Genomic DNA, 21,270 nt, shown 5'->3' on the forward strand with positions numbered 1-21,270 from the left:
AACACTAAAAAGCTTGCTGAGTGAATATTATGACAATGAATATTTTTTTTTTTTTAAAAGGTATCTAAATTAAAAAGCAATAACGTAAGTTGAAAAAATTTCCATCACTTTGAACTGAACAACAAACCACCATGTTTGCTCAATAATTATTTTTAAATGAGGAAAAACACCTTTCTTCCCTGTCAATAACGTCAAATAAAAACTGGAGACTAGAAAGCATAATTATAAAACCATTTTCCAGGTGCATGGATTAAATGAGGATTCATGTGCGCCATAGCAGAACTTCACGTTTTGATTTAAGATACATGAGCAAACATATCAATTATCATATACTGTATACTTACCAGATGCAGGTCCATGCATGTAGAATTGTGGTCACAAGCATTGATAATACAGTCATCAACGTCCTGGTCACATTTCAGTCCTGCATATCCAGGGTTGCACAAACAATAGAAGCCGTCAACAACTGCAAGGACAACAAAGAGTATTGTGATGCTAATTTAGAATTAAAGTGAAACATCATTGTAAAATTACTTAAGTAATGTTAAAACAGGGCTGAATAACGTTAGGGAGATACTTTTGACTGGCTTTATTCTAAATTGTACAGTATTAAATCACTTATGTCAAATCTTAAAACTTATCACTGAAATATCTTGAAATAGTTTTTTATTCACACAGAAATCAGCTGACCTGACCCTACAGTACTTTGCTTAAACAATTATTTATTTATTATTTCAAATGATTTATCTATGAACCACTGTCAGTTTGTGCAAAGGCTGTAAACACACCCAATTTACCTCTGAGAAATTTTCCACTGGAAACTTGTGGGTGAAGTACATAGGGTACTTTTGTTTCAATAATGGTTTTTAATAAATATGTGGACAGCAAACATCACTTTTGCAGTGATGTCTGCCTCATATTACACCATTATTTTCAAGGGAAACTTGCTCAAAATTCAGAGTAACAGCCGTGTTAGTTTGTATTCTCAAAAAAAAAAAAAAAGGAGTACTTGTGGCACCTTAGAGACTAACCAATTTTTTAAATTTTTAAAATCAAGATTTTAAATTTGGCAGCTTAAGCTGGTTTCACTCATGATGTATTTCCATGTTTCATTGTAATCCTCACAAGCTAATGATCGGAATCCTTCCTTTTTCGTCATGAATGATATAAAGAGAGAAGTATCATCGGAGCATTACAGCTATACAAGGGACCAGTGACAGCAGTAATTGCAGTTCTTACAGGGGTGGATTTATTACAACTTCACATAGGTCCCTGGATTCTTCATTATCCCTAAGATTTACCATGTAATCTATGCTGTCACTCTGTCTCTGTACATGTAACTTCCATTACTCTCATTAAATGCTTTGGGTCTTCCATGGCAACAGCATTTTTCATCTGTCAGGAGATGCTTAGCTTTCTCTGACTCCTGATTTCTGCAGTCATGATTCTGTACATAGTGCAGTGGAACTGAGACCTCTGAGGAGTACAAGTCAAACCCACAGGCATCACAGACACACAAGATTTCCACAAAAGAATTGGCAGTTGGTAGCATGGGATACTTTACTTCCATACCATTTCTCATCCTATTTATAAATATACAGTAAGTAAAACACAAATGCAAACATGCTTGGAGATAATATTTTATCTGGCACACTAACTTAAGTCAATTAGCTCATTCCCACATATAAATAAATGAGATCCATAAAACTTGTTAAAATTTATCATTGTTTTGTAAACTAAAAAAAGTGTTTTATGTGCTTAGACATTTGGGGCCAGATCCTCAGCAGGTATAAATTGCTCTGTTAAAGTACATGGAATTAAGTTGTTTTCTGCTAGTTGTGTATTTGTTTTAAAATGTCCACATTACAAAGGTTTAATTAAAATTTAGCATAAATGTGAACATTGCTCAAGTTCATGGTTACTTAAGCAGGACACGAATTTTATATCTACACTATATAATCAAGAAAACGGAAATTTTACATAAATCTATGTTTGCATGTTAGAAATGTTGTCCAGTAAGAGGTTGTTACAGAAGGTGTATAAACTCAAGCTGTTATACTGCAGTATTGAAATATATCATGTTATTTATATCATGGTAGTAATCCCAATGAGCTAGGCGCTACTCACAGGCAGAGGAGCAAACAGCATAGCTCAGAAATAGAGTAGGGTTTGTGCTTTCTCACTCTTGGTCCAATTCTCTGATATAACTGATTCTCTTGAATCTGGGTAGGCTGGATCGAGAACCAGAATCAAGTGAAGGTGCAGCACAAAGCAGCTGTATGTAACCACAGATCTGCATTCGTGTTTGTAGCAACAGGGCAAAATATGTACAATTTTATTAAATGTTCTAATTAAATACATATACAGCAATTACACCCAACAGCCTTTAACCGAGCACATTGCTTGTAGGCATTAAATCTGTCTTTGGGAGGGATTTGAAGGATGAGTGGAAGTGTCAAGGTGTCTCATATGATAGAGGCTAGCATGGAAACAGCGTGCTATTACTAATATTTAGAGTCTTTATTCATCTACAGGATAATTCCTTAGCTTGTAGAAAATCTTCATGCAGGAATCATGTCTCTGACACATCCACTTCTGAAACTACAAGTAGGACATGTGGTTGTAATGCAGCCCATTGGGTCAACCTATGGGATGGAATAGCAGCTATAGACTCTCTACTAGGTCTTGCACCACTGGATCCCCGCTCCCGCAGCCACCCCTCAATGGCATGGTCTGTTCAGCACCAGCACAGAAAATCTCTCTTGGGTGTAGAGGATCCAAAGGCCCCAATAAATAGCAACTCACTAAGCACCACTTCTGAATACTTGAATGGTGCAGAGAGCTTTGTATAGGCCCTCTGCAACTGAATGATTTTCATCCCAAAGGAGCAATCCTGTGAAATTAATGTAAAACCTCCCATTGACTTTAGTGGGAGAAGGACTGGGCCCGTATTAGTTTAGACAGGTTCAGGGCAGTGGTGTAGAACATATGCACGCACTACTTTCTTCACTTGACAGATTCCAAATGACTCAACTGTAGGTTGAGTCTCTCTTGACAAAAACACTCTCCATTAACCTGGAGGCCTGTGCTTGGATAGAAGTGCTAAACGCCCCCGAAGTGCTGCATACTCTCCAGTGGAAATGGGTTTGTTACAGTACTGCACATTTCTGTTTCTCATGGGAAAATGTTATTACTTTTTACCTCCTCCTAGTTTTTGTTTTTTAAATTTTGAAACAGTTACAAGCAATATTTTTCCCAGTCACCAGATCCAAGCAGGCCATGTCTCTCTCCCTAATGGAAGACTGCCCCTTTTCTCTGGCTTGGTTTTAACTCAGTTTCTTTCTTTTGTTTGTGCTTAATGGAGCGAACATACGATTTAGAGAACTCTCATTCACAATGTCTTCATCTCTTTCTGGAGAGAACTGGGAAGCTTAACAGTCCCTCTCGAAGCCACATAGCTTTTCTAACTCTGTTCCTTATTCTGTCATCTGACACCACAATGATCTCAAGTTGCAGTGTGGGCTGTCTAGACTAGATATTAGGAAACACTATTTCACTAGGAGGGTGGTGAAGCACTGGAATGGGTTACCTAGGGAGGTGGTGGAATCTCCATCCTTAGAGGTTTTTAAGGCCCAGCTTGACAAAGCTCTGGCTGGGATGATTTAATTGCTGTTGGTCCTGCTTTGAGCAGGGGGTTGGACTAGATGGCCTCCTGAGTTCTCTTCCAATCCCAATCTTCTATGATTCTACTGCTTGCATTTCCTGTGCTTTACATTTTCCCTTTCTGTCTCTAAGCAGTTTCCAGACTGTGTGCCATTTAAAGAGATAGTAACTTCCCCAGGGCCAAGGCTTAGCCTGCTTATTCTTACAGCAATTAATGAAACATTAAAAACACTTTTAGTAGTTTGTATTTATTTGTCCAGGGCATTACATAATCTTAGAACATGTCTTCATGAGGCAACATGGACGATAGTTTGTTAATGCTACAGAACAGAGAGCTGTGGAACAAGCTTCTGGATTAAATCAGTTATATTCATTGCTGGAAAGTAGCAGCTGCTAACCCACTGAGGGCAGGGGGTTGATTTTAATTTCCATAGGCATTGCAGAGAGAGCTATAGTAAATTCAAGTTATGGGTAATAAGCTAAAGTATATATAAAAAAAGGGAATTTGAATCTGCATCTAGTGATTTCATGACAATATGTGGTTTAGTGAAACCTGAAGGAGGCAGTTTTTGTAATTCAGAATAGACCTAACGTTATTATACGTGTAGGCTAAGAATTGCAAAGCTGCCTAGAGGATTCAGATGAAGAGTTTACACTGAAATTGATGGTATCTGTACATATAAATCTCTAAGGTAGATTCAAAAATTTCAACCTTAGCATAGTTCAGAAATGTACAAGGCAAAGTCACTTTTTTTTCTTGCCTGTCAGTCCTGAAGGCAAAAGTGCAGTAATGCTCACCTAGAACCTTATAACAAGTAATGCAGAAGCATCAGATGCTAGTGCACTTAATCTGACAATGTAGACAGAGCACAAAACAGGAGAGTAATTCATCAGCTTGCCTCCAATGACTAATGAAGAAATATAAAATATAGCTATCCAGAAGAGTGAGAGAGAGAGATTCTAGAAGGCTGTTACTGGTGAAGAGACACTACATTTTATATCAGTGTGATCATATTAAAATGAAGTATTCACAGATTTGTTAAAATTATTACACATGAAGTCTCATTGCTTTGTGTTCTTTTCAGAAATTTGAAAATTATCACTGTCAAATGCACTACACAAGATCCATTTGGCTAATTTAAACATTAGTAAAGACAACTCAAATCTCATTAAAATTTCTCATTAGCTGCAATTGTGACGCATGGAAACATAAATGTCTGTGCCAGGAGTTGAGGTATTTTGGCAAAAATAATCCTCCTGGCACACACTCTGGAGCTCCAGACAGGCTAAATTTCAATAAATTATCTGCTGTTCTCTCCAGAGCCACTCAGTTGCTGCATCAGATTCAACAGTAGGAGTACTCCACATTAAAGTGTGTAACCAGGGTGAACTTACTGTCATAGCAATATCCGTGGAGGCAAGGGATGGAGCTGCACTCATTGACATTGATCTCACAGCGTGGACCTGCAAAGCCCTTCATACACTGGCACTGGAATCCAAGGGGAAAAATGTCCAAATCCATCTCTTGTATGCACACAGCTCCGTTCTCACAGGGATTGCTAACCTCACAAGGCCTAAACTCACAGTTAGAACCTGTGAAAGGAAAGAGGCAAAGCTGTCAGTGTTTAACTAATGAACCAATTCTAGCAGCTGCTGCCTATTGTGTGCTATATTTTCTTTAGATCCCTGGTTAATCTCCGTCACTTGGAGACGCTCAACTATACTTTCTATTTTTTTTTCTTTTAAATAATACATAATACATTTCTTTGCTTTACAATTTTACAACAGAAAAATAGATCTCATTTTCGATGTGTGTTTTATCTATACATTGACTATAACATTTTAAAGTCTAAGACTTTTTGGATTATATTTTATGATTCTTTTGTCTTTACCAGTGTCCCCTAAAATGCATTTCATAAAATGTACTGGTTTAATAGATATTTTATTAATGCATTTGATGCTTCCCTGTCTTTATTCCTGCTATTTTGTTGTCACAATCACCCGATGATTTTTTTGTGGATTCATTCCAAATCTTCAGTATGAAAGAAATGCAAATAATTGTTTTGTTTTTAATTTGGAATAAATGGCACATTTTAATTATGATACACAAAATACATATTTCTGAAATTAAATATTTTCATAATTAGCTTCAGTGGTTTATAGATCATGGCTTTATTGAGAATTAATGTTGACAATAGGGAGAAAAGTTAATACGGAAGTAGCTGAATCAGATATATACTTTCTAAATCTGAAAAGTTCAGACTATTTTTTTGTGTATGTGAATCCATTTTGCATACTCTTTTCCTTTTGTGATGAATGTAGTCTCTAAATGAATATTACAGTTGGTCAATTGCAGCTCATTTTTCAGCTGCTTCTCACTTAATTGGTTTTACACAGGACCTGCAAGGGTTTCCTGAACTGGCTAGCTGGCAATATGGGAAAATCCATAAAGAATAACGGAGGAGTCAACCAGAGAGGTAGAATGGCACAATGGTTAGGGCACTAGCCTGGAATTCAGAGGACTGTGTTGAATTCCCTGCTCTGAACCTCTTTCCCTTACTTCTTGCATGACCTCTAGCAACTCACTTAAGGCTAGGTTCACAGAGGAACTTTGGCTCCTAAATATGACTTTAGATTCTTAGATTTTAAGGTCAGAAGGGACCATCATAATCATCTAGAGTGACCTCCTGCACATTGTAGGCCACAGAACCTCACCCACCCCTGTAACAGACCCCTAATTTCTGGCTGAGTTACTCAAGTCCTCAAATAATGATTTAAAGACTTGGTGTTACAGAAAATCCACCATTTATGCTAGTTTAAACTTGCAAGTGACCCATGCCCCATGATGTATAGGCAGGTGAAAATCAATGCCAACCTGACCTGGAGAGAAACTTCCTTCCTAACCCTAAATATGGCCTCAATTAGGTGCCTAAATTTCAGATTAGGAGCCTCTGATGGCCACAACACTCCTGAGCAACTGCTATCTTATGCTATAGGTGCCTAAACTCACTTGCTACCTAAGCTTTTTCCTTTGCCTAGTGTTTATGTTTCTACCACACAGCATGCACACTGCTGCCTCACTCCAGGCATCCAGATGCCTAAGACCAAGTGCAATTCACAAACTGGGGGAAGACATGCATTCCTCCACCTAACGTTCCTGCAAGGCCTAATGGGGTAGGCACAATCAGAGGCCACCTAGCTCTATATGAAGCTGATGAAGTGGAACCTAGATCTCCCACATCTGTGTACTACTCACAAGGCTTTAAAGTCATTCTCACTCTTTCTCTAGCCCCAAAACTATTTATTTATGCAACCAGATTGGAACAGCATGAACAGGAGAGATTGAGGAAGACCCACATCAGAATATCCCATAACCCAGTGGTTAGGAAACTCACCTGAGATGGGGCAGATCACTGTTCAAATTTTCTCCTCATCAAGCAGATGAGGGACTTGAACGAGCACTTTCCACATCCTGGGTGAGTACCCTAACCTCTGAGATAAAAGTTATGAAAAAGCCTTTGCACACCTGTGAATCCCAAGCAGACAGTGGCACCTAATTCTCTGAGAGGGGCGGAGTTTAGCACACACCCCTCTCCTCAGCATCTCTCATTGGTTAGCGTAGGCCGCTCCCCGCTCACCATACTGACTTTTATGGAAATCATTCTGAAGCATCTATCTCTCCCCATTCACTATATGGAGAGATTAAATGCTGAACCCAGCCAGGCTTTGTGAATCCCGCTCATTTTCTAGGCACATAACATTTAGGCATCATGATGCTGAGTGTCACAAAGCCTAAGTCCCTTTGTGCATTTAGCTTTTACTCTGTCTCTGTGCCTCAGTTCCTCATTGAAATTGGGGATGATGATGGGACTTCCTACCTCACATGGGTGCTGTGACAATAAATATGTTAAAAAGATTTTGAGACACTGAGATATTATGGCATGCAGACCATACAAATACCTACAACAGATAAAGTGGGAGACCTTGGATGGGCTGCCCACTTTGCTCCTTGCTGTTGTCTCTTCTGTAGTTACTACTATATACCCCAATGAGCCACACACATACTATTAGCGATAAGACATTTTTCTTCTCAAGCATCATGTGGGTAGTTCTGTAGCTTGCTTTGCACTAACATTAGTATAACTTATAGTACTGGGAAAGCCAGGTTTGAGAGGTGGATAATTGTATTGTGAATTTTCTACTTCATTGGCAGACTCACAATTTCAGGTAATTAGTAACAGAGCCTGCTAAAGAACCTATGAATATGCCATAAGTGATCTGGCACATGACAGGTTTAGGGACGGTAGAACTATCAACAGTTTATAGCACTGGCCATTCATGCAGGGCTTTTTTCATAGTTTTAATTTATTTCAATTTCCAGAAAACTGCAGGTCAGTTAAATGCTTGGCCCATTCTGGAAGAACACATTGAATATTTCATACTGCCCATATCCCTGTTGCTTCAGACCTGGCTCCAATGTCATTCTATTCCCAGATGGAGCTTGTTAGCGGACCTGTGTATGTCCTTCATAGTTTTTACAAAGAGACTGCTCAGTGAAACAAAAATAACACTTTATTCACAGGACAGCAGGTTAAGGAACTTCCTGATTCATTCAACAGCAACATAAACTGAGTGGGGAAGAAACTCCCACTGACAAACAGGAGATAGAAAAGGGTGAACAAGGTTTTATACCCCAATACTCTCTGGATATCCCAGTTAACCCCAAGATGACCATTTTATTATAGTAGCTTAAAAATTATGAAAGGTTGGAAACAATTCAGTGTAACCTCAGTAGCAAAGTGGACATGGTTACACTTTCTGAGTCAAAGTGAATTCCAAGCTTTCAGACCTGATTCAAGCTTTTTGTGAGTAGAATTACTCTGGCTCTTGGTGGAAGAAGGCAATTCAATATACATTTATGACCCATGCTGCATATCAGCCCCAATCAACTGAAGCTCCACCTTTGATTTTATTGTCACACTTTGGTAATGCCCAACTACATTTGCATGCCCAGTCACAGTATTGGATATCTCTTAAATTGCTTTCAAATTTAAGACTCTCAGTCTTCCATGGGACTTGGAAATCACAATTCTGAGCTTTATTTAAAACAAACAAACAAACAAAAAAATTCTGACCACATTAGGTCTTTTCTACAGTGTTTTGGCACACATCATATCTGCACTTCCCCAATCCTTGGCTGACTATGTGTAGGTCTGGGTCCCCTAGTATAAATTAGCACAGCCTGGGTAAGTTATGCTAGCTGCCAGCAGCCCCAATCGCCAAAATAGCAGCTGAGAATCACTGGAATACAGAGAAGCGCTGACCTTGATAGTTGTACTAGCAGAAGGGAAAGATGATTGCACAGGAGACACTATGCTACCTCTTTTGCACCACAGGACCTCCTACATTGGGTGATCTTCCCATGGCTAGTTACACTCCAATGCTAAATTCCATTGGGGTATCATGAGAAGCTACTTCAAAGATCTCACTAAACCACAAGAGTTTTCCACTTTTGGAAATAGATTGTAACATTGACTCCATGCACCATTAACACCCACACAGAATATAGCTAATATTGGGTATGTGGATGTTGCAATGAGCAAGGCTGTAAATGCGTCCTGGTTGTTCTTCTGTGTAGCTGGAACAGCTACCGATGTCTACATAAACAGACTTGTCAGTCTTCCTACTGCCATCACTCTCTGTGTGTGGACATATACAGGAACACAGTAAAGGTCATACTAGAGTAGAGCTGTAGCCTATAAACTCCTATTATCTTTTTTTCAAGGACAGTCCTCATAGCAAACAATTATGGAATAACAAGCAAAATTTCTTCCTAACCCTGAGATATAAGTAGTTGATTTATGCCCTGAAGCATACTGATTTATATCCCTAATAAATATTTATCATATGTAATGTGATTGTGACTGTTCACTTTCACTCTATGAATTTCTAATACATTTTAACATTCTTGTTCTCAATATCTTGTTGCAGTGAGTTCCACAGGCTAATTGTATGTTGTTTAAGAAAAGTATTCTCTTTCCTGATTTAAATTTGTTTCCTTTCAATTTGAGTTGATTAGCTCTTATGTCATAAGTAAAAGGTAAATCAGATGCTCTTACTTTATCTGTATATATCAATCATTATTTGCCTAGTTCTAACATGTCCTAACTTATTTGAACCCTCTCTAAATGAAACTATCCTAATCTTCCCATTCTCTCCTCAAAATGAATTTCTCTCTATACCTCTCATCATTTTCATTGCCTTTCTCATGACCATTTCCATATCTGTTCCATCTTCTCTGAAATAGGGGTGACCAAAATGAATGCAGAATTTATAGCGAGTGTGTATCATCAATTTATATACTGGCATGATATTTCAGTGTTATTTTCTACCTTATTCTTTATACAGTCTAACATCTTCCTTGACATTTTATCCACTGCTGCACAGGGAACAGATATTGTGATTGAGCTGCCAAGTTCTCCCTCATATTAAGAAATTATTAGACTAACCTAAGTTCAATTAACTTGTTAAATTCTTTCTAAGGAAATAACTTAGAAGAATCACAATGGGACATGAAGTTTGAAGATTTTTTTCAATTCCCCTGTGTTTTTCCTTTTTCAACCTTGTAAACTAGAAGAATCGCTGTCTCTGTGACATCTAAATTGCAGGAAACAATCAGATTTCTCTTTTATTTGGAAAACACAAAGCAATAAAAAAGTGCAAGAATTGAAGCATTCCTGGTGGATCAAACCCTGGTTAAAAAGAAGCTGATGTACTCCCTCCTGAATGCTCTTTGTTAATTATTAACATAATTTTAACAGAAAAAATCCCCAAAACTCTGGGGACTATAGACTATAAAGATAGTGCTATTTTTATCCTATTTTTCTTCAGTGATATGCCATTTTGAGATGCAATCCAGACCAGAGAGGGGCTGTGAAACCATCTTCACTGCAACATGGGGTGTCTCACAAAGCTTTGCTACTGTGGCTTCCAACCTGGGCTCCTTACAAACAGCCAAACAGTATACAGGGAACATCCTCAGTGTCTGAGTATAGCCACAGGCCTGGTCCAGCAATTCTGACCCCAGCATCTTGTCAGCAAAGACAAGCAGCCTTTATTATTACATGTAGGGTGACCCCAACGCACTCCTGGTCCTGGATTTTTCCCCAGAAACGTGTGGTCTGCACTGCTCAGTCCTCTCCTGGACAGATATTAGGTCCGTAGCTCCCCTAAGGAGATTAAGATCCAACAGCTTGCCACCTTAAATGGTGTTACCCAGCCAGTTCACATCACTGGATTAGTTTTGATTAAAAAATAAAACTGATGTATTTAACTACAAGACAGGTTTTCAGTGAGACTCATTTAAGTCAGAAATGGTTACAACAAAAATAAAGATAAAACACTTCTTAAACTAGACTTGGTTCAAGATGAAGTCCCTTACCACACGTTCCAGTAACATTGCTAACCAAACTCTCAGGCCAGGATTTGCTCTCAAGGTCCAATGGCTATTTTCTTTTGTTCTCTTAGGTTAAAGAGAGAGATGGAAAGGGAGAGAACTTGGCTTGTTATTGCCCCTCACTTCTATAGTCCAGTCACCCTTCGAAAAACAATTTTCCTGAGCATGATCCCCAGTGAAAGTTCTTTCCAGCTGAGATCAAGGACACATAGACTTCGGTGGAGGAAGGAGGCCTCATGCCATTTCTCTTCACCTGTGAATGCTGAAATGTAAATTATTTGTCTTCTTTCTCCTCCTTTCACTGTCTAAGGACTCTGATTACAGCTTGCATGCAAATTGAGGCGCACACATCCCTCAGGCGTGCTTGACCAGTTCTACCTAATCGTGGCTACATGAGTTTGAACATGTTCCTTTATCATCATATGGGGCGGATTTCATAACTTTACATATAATGTTGCTACATACATTTCACCATGATATTATTGACCTATGAGTTATTAGTTTTCAAATGATATCTCACAAGGCATATTTTGCAGTAACATTATAAAAATGGTGTGTAGGGTGTGACTGCAGGAGTGCATTTAGTCACAAGTGAATTTTGCCTTTGTCTTTTCTTTCTATACTATCAGTGTACTAAAATTGTTTAAGGTTTATATGAAACAGAGGCTGAACAACTTTGGTCTAGTTTCAACAGGTCTTCAAAGGCCTGTGGATAAGAAAATACTTTGCCTACTCAAAATATCAGTTTATTTTACCTCATCATCTGTAGAAGTCTCCCATATTCCCAAACAGAATTTTGGAGAATATTTCTGGGCATATTTTTAAGAGGAGTTAATGAATATCAACAAGTTCATGAAGTAAGGTATTGGAAGATATACTTGGGTACTACATTTTCAATTCCTTGTCTTCTCTTCACATATATAAATATTCATAATGCATGCAGACAGATCTGTAATCTTTGTTTCACACAGTAGTGATAGCCAATGTGAATGAAAGCATGGATCCTTCAGTCAGAGTGGAATTGTCCTTGTTCTTGGCATCATATGTCACTGGCATAAGGATCTCATGTAACTAATGAACTAGCTTTACAATGTGGCAGAAGAGTGGTTAAGCGAAAAGCTCTAGAGAGCAAAGCCTATTGTGAATGAACAAGGGGGAAAAAAAGACTAGATAATCTTGATAATAGTTGCTTTAGTTATCAAATGAATACCCCCCCCCCAACACACTCTTTCTCATGTCTCCCCCCATTCCAGCTAGTTCCAGTGGTCTCAGGGATAATCATCATGCTGATTACAGGCACAGTTAGGTACCATGTGCAGTATATAAACCTGAACAGAACAGCACTGAACAGGAAGTAGCTGTGAAGGTTCCTTGTTGTTACAGACAGACTGGGCTGTAGGTAGCTGGAGAAAGGCCAGTAGATCAGGACAGAAATCCTCTCTTTCTCGCCTCTCAGCCATCCCTACCTGGGGTGAGTGTTAAGACAGAGGGCTGAAGCAGGGTCCATGTGAAAGAACAGGAGGCATGTTGTCATGAAAAACTGGCGTGCAGGGGAGGGGAAAGCAATATAGTAGCCTTCTTTGCCCTGCCTAAGTCTATATCTTAATTATATCCCCCATTTGCTCTACTCACTGCCTTCACAGCTTCTTCTAAGTTGATGGAGGCCGAAAGGAAAAAAAAAAAAAGTATGACCAGCAGGCTTGTAGTACATATTTTTCTAGTTGCAGCAAACATTCCTCAGAACAACAGTATGGTAAGTCAATAGTTACAACAGGATCCCTATCATCTGCATGACTTCTAGTTTTTGAAAACAGGTGGATGTTCAGAATTTAAATGTCTTCTTTAGACTCTTGTTCAGTGCTGCTACCCTGAAGAGTAAGAATAGACATCCAGAGAGGACGGGACTGACTATAGATTAGATAGATATACACTCACCTGCATAATATCTGGAGTCCAACAAAATTTCCATCTTTTTTCTTTTATCTCATTAAGCAGAGAAATAAGGGGCCTGATTCTCCACTATTACACTAGTTTTGTGCCTATTCGAAACTTTTCTTGAGCCAGTGTACTCACATCATCCTAAAACTGGAGAATTAACCCCAAGATATAGAACTGCAGCTAACCTCTAAAGTTCTCTCACTCACCTTTTGTAGTATCTGAAATATTCAGTTGCTAATAGATTCCTAACTAAACACATCTTCAGCAAGTGTCTATCATTTCCCACTCTTCAATCATATACTTTCAGAAGTGCAACTTTTTCCCTGCAGTTTTCTGACTAGTGATTTTGAAAAGTTTCTTGGCTAATCCTCAATCTTATTTTAACTTTGAAATTCTTGAATCTTTTAAAATGACCAATTGGGGACTGTATGGATCAGAAGAAGATTTGCATATGGTAAATGATGTTCCTCTTCAGAAAGAGATCAGCTGTTTCCCTATGTGATAGGATGGCAAGCAATAGGAGGCCTGTTAATGCTGGAAAATTGAAAATATTTCCTAGAAGTGGAAAAAAACTTGTATAAAACTAATATTGTACCTGTGGCTATGTATTCCATTATTATACCTCATCTGGATTCTAGTTACTCCCTGCTTTACTTTGGTGTTTGTATTGTATTGCATACAAATGAGAGGTTATCCAAAGGCCAAGCAACCATTAACTGAACATGCATGTGAAGAAAGGAGACATTTTGACATTACCACTATACTTCAGAATGTTAGTTAAATACTCAAAGTCCATTATCTAATGTTCTTCTGCTACTGAAATGCTAATGATTTTATTCATGTTCAAACTGGAGGGTTGGGAAAGCAATGAGACAGGAAAAAATGATATCCTCTCCCTTACATCCTACCCTTTCCTTTTCAACCAGCAAAGACGAGAATTAGGGTTATAGTCACTTATTGTTCCTGTCCCTCATTCCCTGGAATACAAGAAATCTATATTAAATGTAATGAAGGTCTAGAAAATAATGATTAATATAAAAATGAAAAGTTCCTGATTTTTTATTTTTTTCAATAAATATTAATATGCAAAGAATACTCTAGTTAAATAGGATTCGTAACGCTGTAGCCAGATTACAAATACAACTCTAGAAATATTTAAAAGAAAAAAGGAAAAATAGTTGCAAAATGTGTAACGGTGAAGGAGTTAAGTTTTCTATAAGTCATGACTTAAAGTGGAATGTGTATAAAATCATGAAAATCAAAAGGAAAAAAATATAAAATCCCATCTGTCAGTGTCTCAACAAGCAGTTGAAGTTACTGGTCACAGTTTCATAAAATGATTTCACTGCCACTACTGGTCTCTTTTAGTTGCATTTTTAATTAAATTTAAACAGATGTAGGTTAATAAAACAACACTACTTGGAGGTTGGCCACTAGCTTCTCTATTAAAATGTGTATTAAATGAAGAACACAGAATTAGTATGGCTGCTGCCCTCCCATACTTTTTTAAAGCTAGACACTTATGATGGACTATTTCTATGTTAAGCCAAACAGAATACTAATATATGAAAGGCACAAATGTAGTTGATTCATTTGAATTAATCTAATTACAAAAAAGCAGGAATATTCCTTAGATGTTTGGAATATCTATTGTGTTTCTAATTTATTAGATCTGGGGTTCCCAAACTTGGTTCATGGCTTGTTCAGGGTAAGCTGCTGGTGGGCCGCAAGATGCTTTGTTTACCTGAGTGTCCGCAGGTATGGCCGCTCACAACTCCCGGTGGCTGCGGTTCACCATTCCTAGCCAGTGGGAGCTTCAGGAAGCAGCGTGGGCCGGGCCACCGCTTCCTGCAGCTCCCATTGGCTGGTAATGGCAAACTGTGACCACTGGGAGCTGGGAGCAGCCGTACCTGCGGACACTCATGTAAACAAAGCGTCTCGCGGCCCACCAGCAGCTTACCCTGAACAAGCCATGAACCAAGTTTGGGAACCCCTGTATTAGATCCATGGTTACTGAAAGAGCAGGGTGACATGATAAGGCTTCAGCTGGAGTATTGTGTCCACTTCTGGGCACCACATTTCAGGAAAGATGTGGAAAAATTGGAGAAAGTCCAGAGAGGAGCATCAGAAATGATTAAAGGTCTAGAAAACATGACCTATGAGCAAAGATTGAAACATTTGGGTTTGTTTAGTCTGGAAAAGAGAAGACTGAGACATGACATAACAGTTTTCAAATACATAAAAGGTTGTACAAGGAGAAGGGTGACAAATTGTTCTGGTTAACCTCTGAGGATAGGACAAGAAGCAATGGGCTTAAATTGCAGCAAGGGAGGTTTAGGTTGGACATTAGGAAAAACTTCCTAACTGTCAGGGTGGTTAAGCACTGGAATAAATTACCTAGGGAGGTTGTGGCATCTCCATCATTGGAGATTTTTAAGAGCAGGTTCAACAAACACTTGTCAGGAATGGTCTAGATAATATTTAGTCCTGCCATGAGTGCAGGGGACTGGACTAGATGACCTCTCGTGATCCTTTCCAGTCCTATGAATCTATGATTCTATGATAACTGAAATAACAGTAATGTAAAGAACCAATAAGGAAGTGGCAGAAATTTGATTAGGTTAATTGTTAGTATTAATGTTAATTAGTGTTAGAATACATTATAAAAGGAGGTTTCAGAGTAGCAGCTGTGTTAGTCTGTATTCGCAAAAAGAAAAGGAGTACTTGTGGCACCTTAGAAACTAACCAATTTATTTGAGCATAAGCTTTCGTGAGCTACAGCTCACTTCATCGGATGCATTGAGCTGTAGCTCACGAAAGCTTATGCTCAAATAAATTGGTTAGTCTCTAAGGTGCCACAAGTACTCCTTTTTTTATTATAAAAGGAGTAGTTTTGTTAAAACTGAGGACCTGATTTTTAATTAATTAGTAATGATTAATATCTAAAGGGTACTGTTAGCTTCCAGGATTATAAGTCTGTACTTCACCCTGTTGTCAGTGATAAACTATTTTATCTTTGAGTGTAAGTATAGTTGTAGTATTGTGTAAGTAGTAATTGCATGCATGTTTGCTTAACTAATCATTTTTCTTTTGACTAAAATTTGTTTTTAATCATAGTGACACCTAGTGATCCTCTACTAAATAAATTTTCTTTACCTACCTGGAGGCTCGAACCTGAAAATTAAGGGCAAGTCTGCACTACAAAATTAAATTAAGTTATGTAGACATACAGCCACCACAATAATTAAATTGCTTTTGCATGTCCACACTATTCCTTGTGTCAGCAGTGTATGTCCTCACCAGGAACACTTGCACCAATTTAACTGTTAGTGTGGGTCACTGTCCCAGCAACTGTCGATGAAAGCAACATAGTGTCTACACTGACTCTGCGTCGACCTAACTACTTCAACCTAAGCGCTATACCTCTTACAGACATGGAGTTATTAAGTCAGGGTAGTGGGTGAGTTACACCAGTGGGAGCTACATTTTGGTGTAAATGCTTACAGAGTTAGGTCGACGTAAACTGCTTTACATCACTGTAGTGTAAATCAGGCTTGAGTTGTGTTTTACTGAACCCTTATTTTTATCAACTTAGTATTAATCGGGACTGTTTCAACATTAAGGTTACAAAAGGTCTGGATTCACGGTGTATAACTGGGATATCAAAGGGTAGGTAGATAATATTTATTAAAGGCCGTAACTTGACATAGTAGTAAAGGAAAGAACGGCAGTAAATCAAGATGGAAAGTGGAACAGACCCCTGGTTAATTAATGCTAAACTATTTTAACTTCTTCTCTTCATTACCTCTTTGTATGTGGTTATTTTTTGTTGATGGAATGGATTGCGTGTATTCACTAAGGCTTTTTTTTTAACCCAATGAGTAAGGCTACATTTTAGTCACGGGTATTTTTAGTAAAAGTCATGGACAGGTCACGGGCCATAAACAAAAAATCACGGTCCATGATTTGTCCATGACTTTTACTATATACCCTAAACTAACAACTTGGGTGGGGGGCTACAGTTGCTCGCAGGGGGAAGGGGGGCAGTCTGGTGCTGCTGGGGGGCAGGTGGTTGGCGGGGCTGGCAGGGGGTCCCTACCCAGCTCTGTGTGTCCCTGCCACTCCAAGGTGGCAGAGAGGACAGGGAACTCCGTGCACGGCTCCTGACACAAGCACTGGCTCTGCAGCTCCCATTGGCCGGGAACTGTCACCAATTGGAGCTGCAGTGGCAGGGCCTGAGGGTGCGGGCAGTATTCAGAGACCCCTGGCCCCTCTGTCTAGGAGGTGCTGCAGGGCCATGCCAGTGGGAGCCAATGAGCAGCCCACTCTTAGGTAAGCACCCCCACATTCCCCCCAAGCCCGTACTCCTAGCCATGAGCCCCCTCCCACACACCCAAATTGCTGCTGCTGGCCACTGCAGAAGTCAGAGAGGTCATGGAAAGTCACGGAATCCATGACCTCCAGGACAGATTCACAGCCTTACTAATGAGAACTTTCTAAATATCTAATAACATATATAAAATAATGAAAGGACAAATTACATATTTCATTAGAGGCTTACTTTTTTGTGACAGCATATACTGTGCATGTAAATGATATGTCTTTCTACTAAGCAACACAAACATATATACATGAATAATGAACAACTTGTTTCAGGATTCTTAAATGTATCTTTCTTAGTTTAAGAATGACACATGTATTGCATATTAGTAATGCCATTTCACTAACAATCATACCATTTTACTCTTTCATACAATTTTTCTTATAATATCTTTGCAAGTACAATTCAATAAATGCCATGATCTAGTACCAGAAATAGGTAATTTCCTGTTGTGGAATCCTTTGATTTTCTAAGCCATTGCTAATTGACAGAAGTGTCAATTTTCAAAGAGTGATAGACAAAATAAATTATCTAAGATAAGGTGGGTTTTTTTATTTATTTATTTTCACCTCCAGAGAATGCTGACATTGTTTTCATTATTTTTTCTCACTGGAAAGAAGTGACCTAGTTTTTCTCCTTATTTGAGAAATTTCAGTACAAACAAAAATAACAGCTTTCTGACGGCAACTAACGAAAAAATCAATTTAATTTATGAAAATGTTACCAGATAATTTGAAAACAGTATTCAAAGACAACATTTCCCCAGTGGAACTGTGAATCAGGCACACAAATATATTTGAATTAAAACTTTCAATCTAATCATGACAATATGGTGGGGAAGTTGCAATAAGCTGCTTTTATTAACTGCTCTTGCCCAGCTCCAGGACAAAATGAAAATGCTCAGTTAAAATGAAATTTTTCCAAACAAATACGAAACATTCTTCTCTAAAAATAATGATAAAAAGGTACAGAGATCGTTACTACTTTCTGAGTGCACACACAACACATATATGCAGTATACATTCATCACTAATGCACTGTTTCTCTGCAGGCCAATTTGATTTCCTTGTGGGCTGGGAATGTGTTTTGAAAATAAATATAATAATTATATAAACAATTTTCACATGTGGTGAACATCCATCAGTAGCCACTGATTGCAGATACATACTGCATTCCATTATTTTTTCTTGAAGTGAAACTGGAAGTTGTTTCTCCTGATAAATAAATAAATAATATCACCACCTCTTGCTGCTCCTCCAAAACAGCCCTCCTTGACCTGGTACAGATTTTCTAAGTTCACAATAAGTCAGAAACCATGTTGACTTCAGCTGCTGGGTCTTCAGCAGTCTGCAAAATTAAGAAACTTATTTAGGTGTCTAAATATGGACTTTCAGGCTAGGCCCACAAAGGGACTTAGGTATCATAGCATTGCAATAGCTAACATTTACATGCTTTGCTACCCAATGCAATCCCCAAAACCAGACTTAGGCACCCAGGCTCCCTATGCAATTCATGGGAATAATTAGGCACATACAAAAGCAATTCACAGAAACCAGCAAGCTGACCATGGAGCCACCTAAGCTAGCCTGTAGGAAATGCTGAAGGAAAGGGGGAGCCATATGTGCCACCCCCCAAAGGTAGTTAGCTGCCTGACTTCTGGGCTGTTAACCCTCTTCTGGAATTAGGCTCCTAATCCAGGTCAGCAATTTCTAATGAAAAAAAAACCAGCAGTATAATCAATAACCCAGTAGTTAGGACTACTTATATGGAATATGAAAGACCTGTTTTCAAATGACTGCTCTGCCTGATTTGGAGGAGCAACTGAAATTAGCTCCCCGGTGAGGGCCTTAACTACTGGACTACAGAATTACCCTCTTGCTTTCCCTCTCTGGCCCAATTAAAATTTAATTTTTAAATAATGTGGAACTATTTCAACAGGGGATATTGGGAGACACTCCCTCAGTCGTAGAATATGGTATAGCCTGAGGGTTAGGGTGCTAGAAACCTCATACAAAGTCCCTGCTTCAGTTCAGGCAGAGTGGGGATTCAAATCTGGCTTTCTCACATCCCAGGTGAGTGCTGTAACCACTGTGGATAACCTGGAACACAGATGCACCCCAGCCAGCCTCCAAAATTCTTGATCTGGTCCCCCCCACCGCCAGCTGTTTTTTGTGGAGGTTAGCCTTGCTTTGAGCAGGCCAAACAAATTGGCCGCCACAGGCTAGATAGGCAGGTTAACACCAAGACTGAGAATTTCATCAGGACTTAAGCATGAGCTAAGGTGAAGAACTGTTTGGCAGCAACAGCACTTAGGCAATTTTGCATATGCCCACCAGCAGAAACGTAGGCGCTATGGGGACTTCCCTGGCATCAGCACCTAGGAAGTTTAGGTGCCAACAAAGCTGGATGGCAGTTGAGCAGGGGTTTTGAAGATCTCAGTGGCACCTAAATATTGGACTGAGGCACCTAAAATGGCAGTTTAGCTTAGGTAACTGACATTAGCCTCTTATGCCCAAATCCACAAAGGGACTTAGGTGCCGAAATCTGGGGCTTAATCACCTAAATCCCAAATTTAGGCATTACTGCAATCCACAAAACCCCCACTCAGATGCTACCTAACCATTTAGCTTCCTAAATTCACACTCCACCTGAATTTTTACCTAAAATTTCTATAGGTGCCTAAATTTCTGTCTCAAGATATGCACCCTGCTGCCTCAGGCAGGAGCCCAGATACCTACCTCACATCTAAGCCTCAACACAATCCTCAAACCAGATAAAAGAGAAGGTGCCCCACCTAACTTGCCTGCAGGGCCCAATCCAGAGGGCATCACTCTCCATGCAAAATGGCCTGCAAGGAAGAGATATCTAAGGCTTTCCCTTTAGCCCAGTGCTAAGGAACTGAACTAGGAGGTAAGGGACCCTGGTTCAATTTCCCCCCTCTGCCAGATGAGCAGAAGGGATTTGAATGGGAGTCTTTAACATCCTGGGTGAGTTCCCTAATCATTGGCTAAAGGTTATGAGGCCAACTCCTCCTTTGGCCATTTTCTGTGGACGTAGATGGGTGCTTAAGCTATTCTTAAGAAGTATGGCATAGGCCGATTCCACTCCAGGAGAGATGGGCAGCTGATTCAGTGAGGAGGAAGAGCTTAGGATACACCACTCTGATAGCCATCTGCTATTGGCTTTCTTAGGCAGCTTCCCATCCAGCATACTAGCTCTTGTGGATCCCACTCTCAAGTCTCTCTCTCTCTCTCTCTCCCTATGCATTGTATAGAGTGCCTAACCTAGGGTTGGTGGATTCCAGTGATTTTCAAGGTGCCTGCAAGTGAGACATTACAACATTGAGAATACTGAGCATGGTAATACCTAAGTCCTGTTGTGTCTCCAGATCTTGCCCTATTATATTCCTTCACTTACTGGCAATATAGCATTTTCCTAAGTTCAGGTTGTACATCCTGATACTACGACTGTGTCTTTCTCTATGGTGAGAATGCAATTTGGATGCAATTAGAATATTAGAAGGGCTACTTCAAAAGAAATATAAATCTCTATAATCAAGATAGGGAAGAATGGTTCAGGAACTATTTCATAAGAAAAGTGGCAAACTTCAAACGGTCATTGATTTTTTTTTAAATCCTCCTCTTCCTTCCACATTTTGCCTTTGATATATATATACACACATCCAGTTTCAGTTCAAACAAAAATAATGAACTACAGTATGCCTGTAAGAATGGCTTCTCACTTCTTATGAGATTAACAAAACTGTACTTCGGAGAGAATAGGGAGATGAGTTATCTTTATTTTTCAGAAGAAATGCAAATTATGCAGATTT

General features: G+C 39.1%; 1 protein-coding gene across 1 annotated transcript in view; it reads right to left on the reverse strand.

Moving 5' to 3' along the window:
* LOC122464966 (protein eyes shut homolog) overlaps nucleotides 1–21,270 on the reverse strand; it is a 210,696-nt gene that overhangs the window by 78,840 nt on the left and 110,586 nt on the right. Inside the window, exons 8-9 of the mRNA XM_043542443.1 lie at nucleotides 5,059–5,256; nucleotides 345–466 (exon numbers count right to left, since the gene is read on the reverse strand). Coding sequence (XP_043398378.1) covers nucleotides 345–466; nucleotides 5,059–5,256 — 320 coding nt within the window. The remainder of the gene's footprint in view (nucleotides 1–344; nucleotides 467–5,058; nucleotides 5,257–21,270) is intronic.

Source organism: Chelonia mydas, chromosome 3 (genome assembly GCF_015237465.2).
Source record: "Chelonia mydas isolate rCheMyd1 chromosome 3, rCheMyd1.pri.v2, whole genome shotgun sequence".
Lineage (NCBI taxonomy): Eukaryota > Metazoa > Chordata > Testudines > Cheloniidae > Chelonia > Chelonia mydas.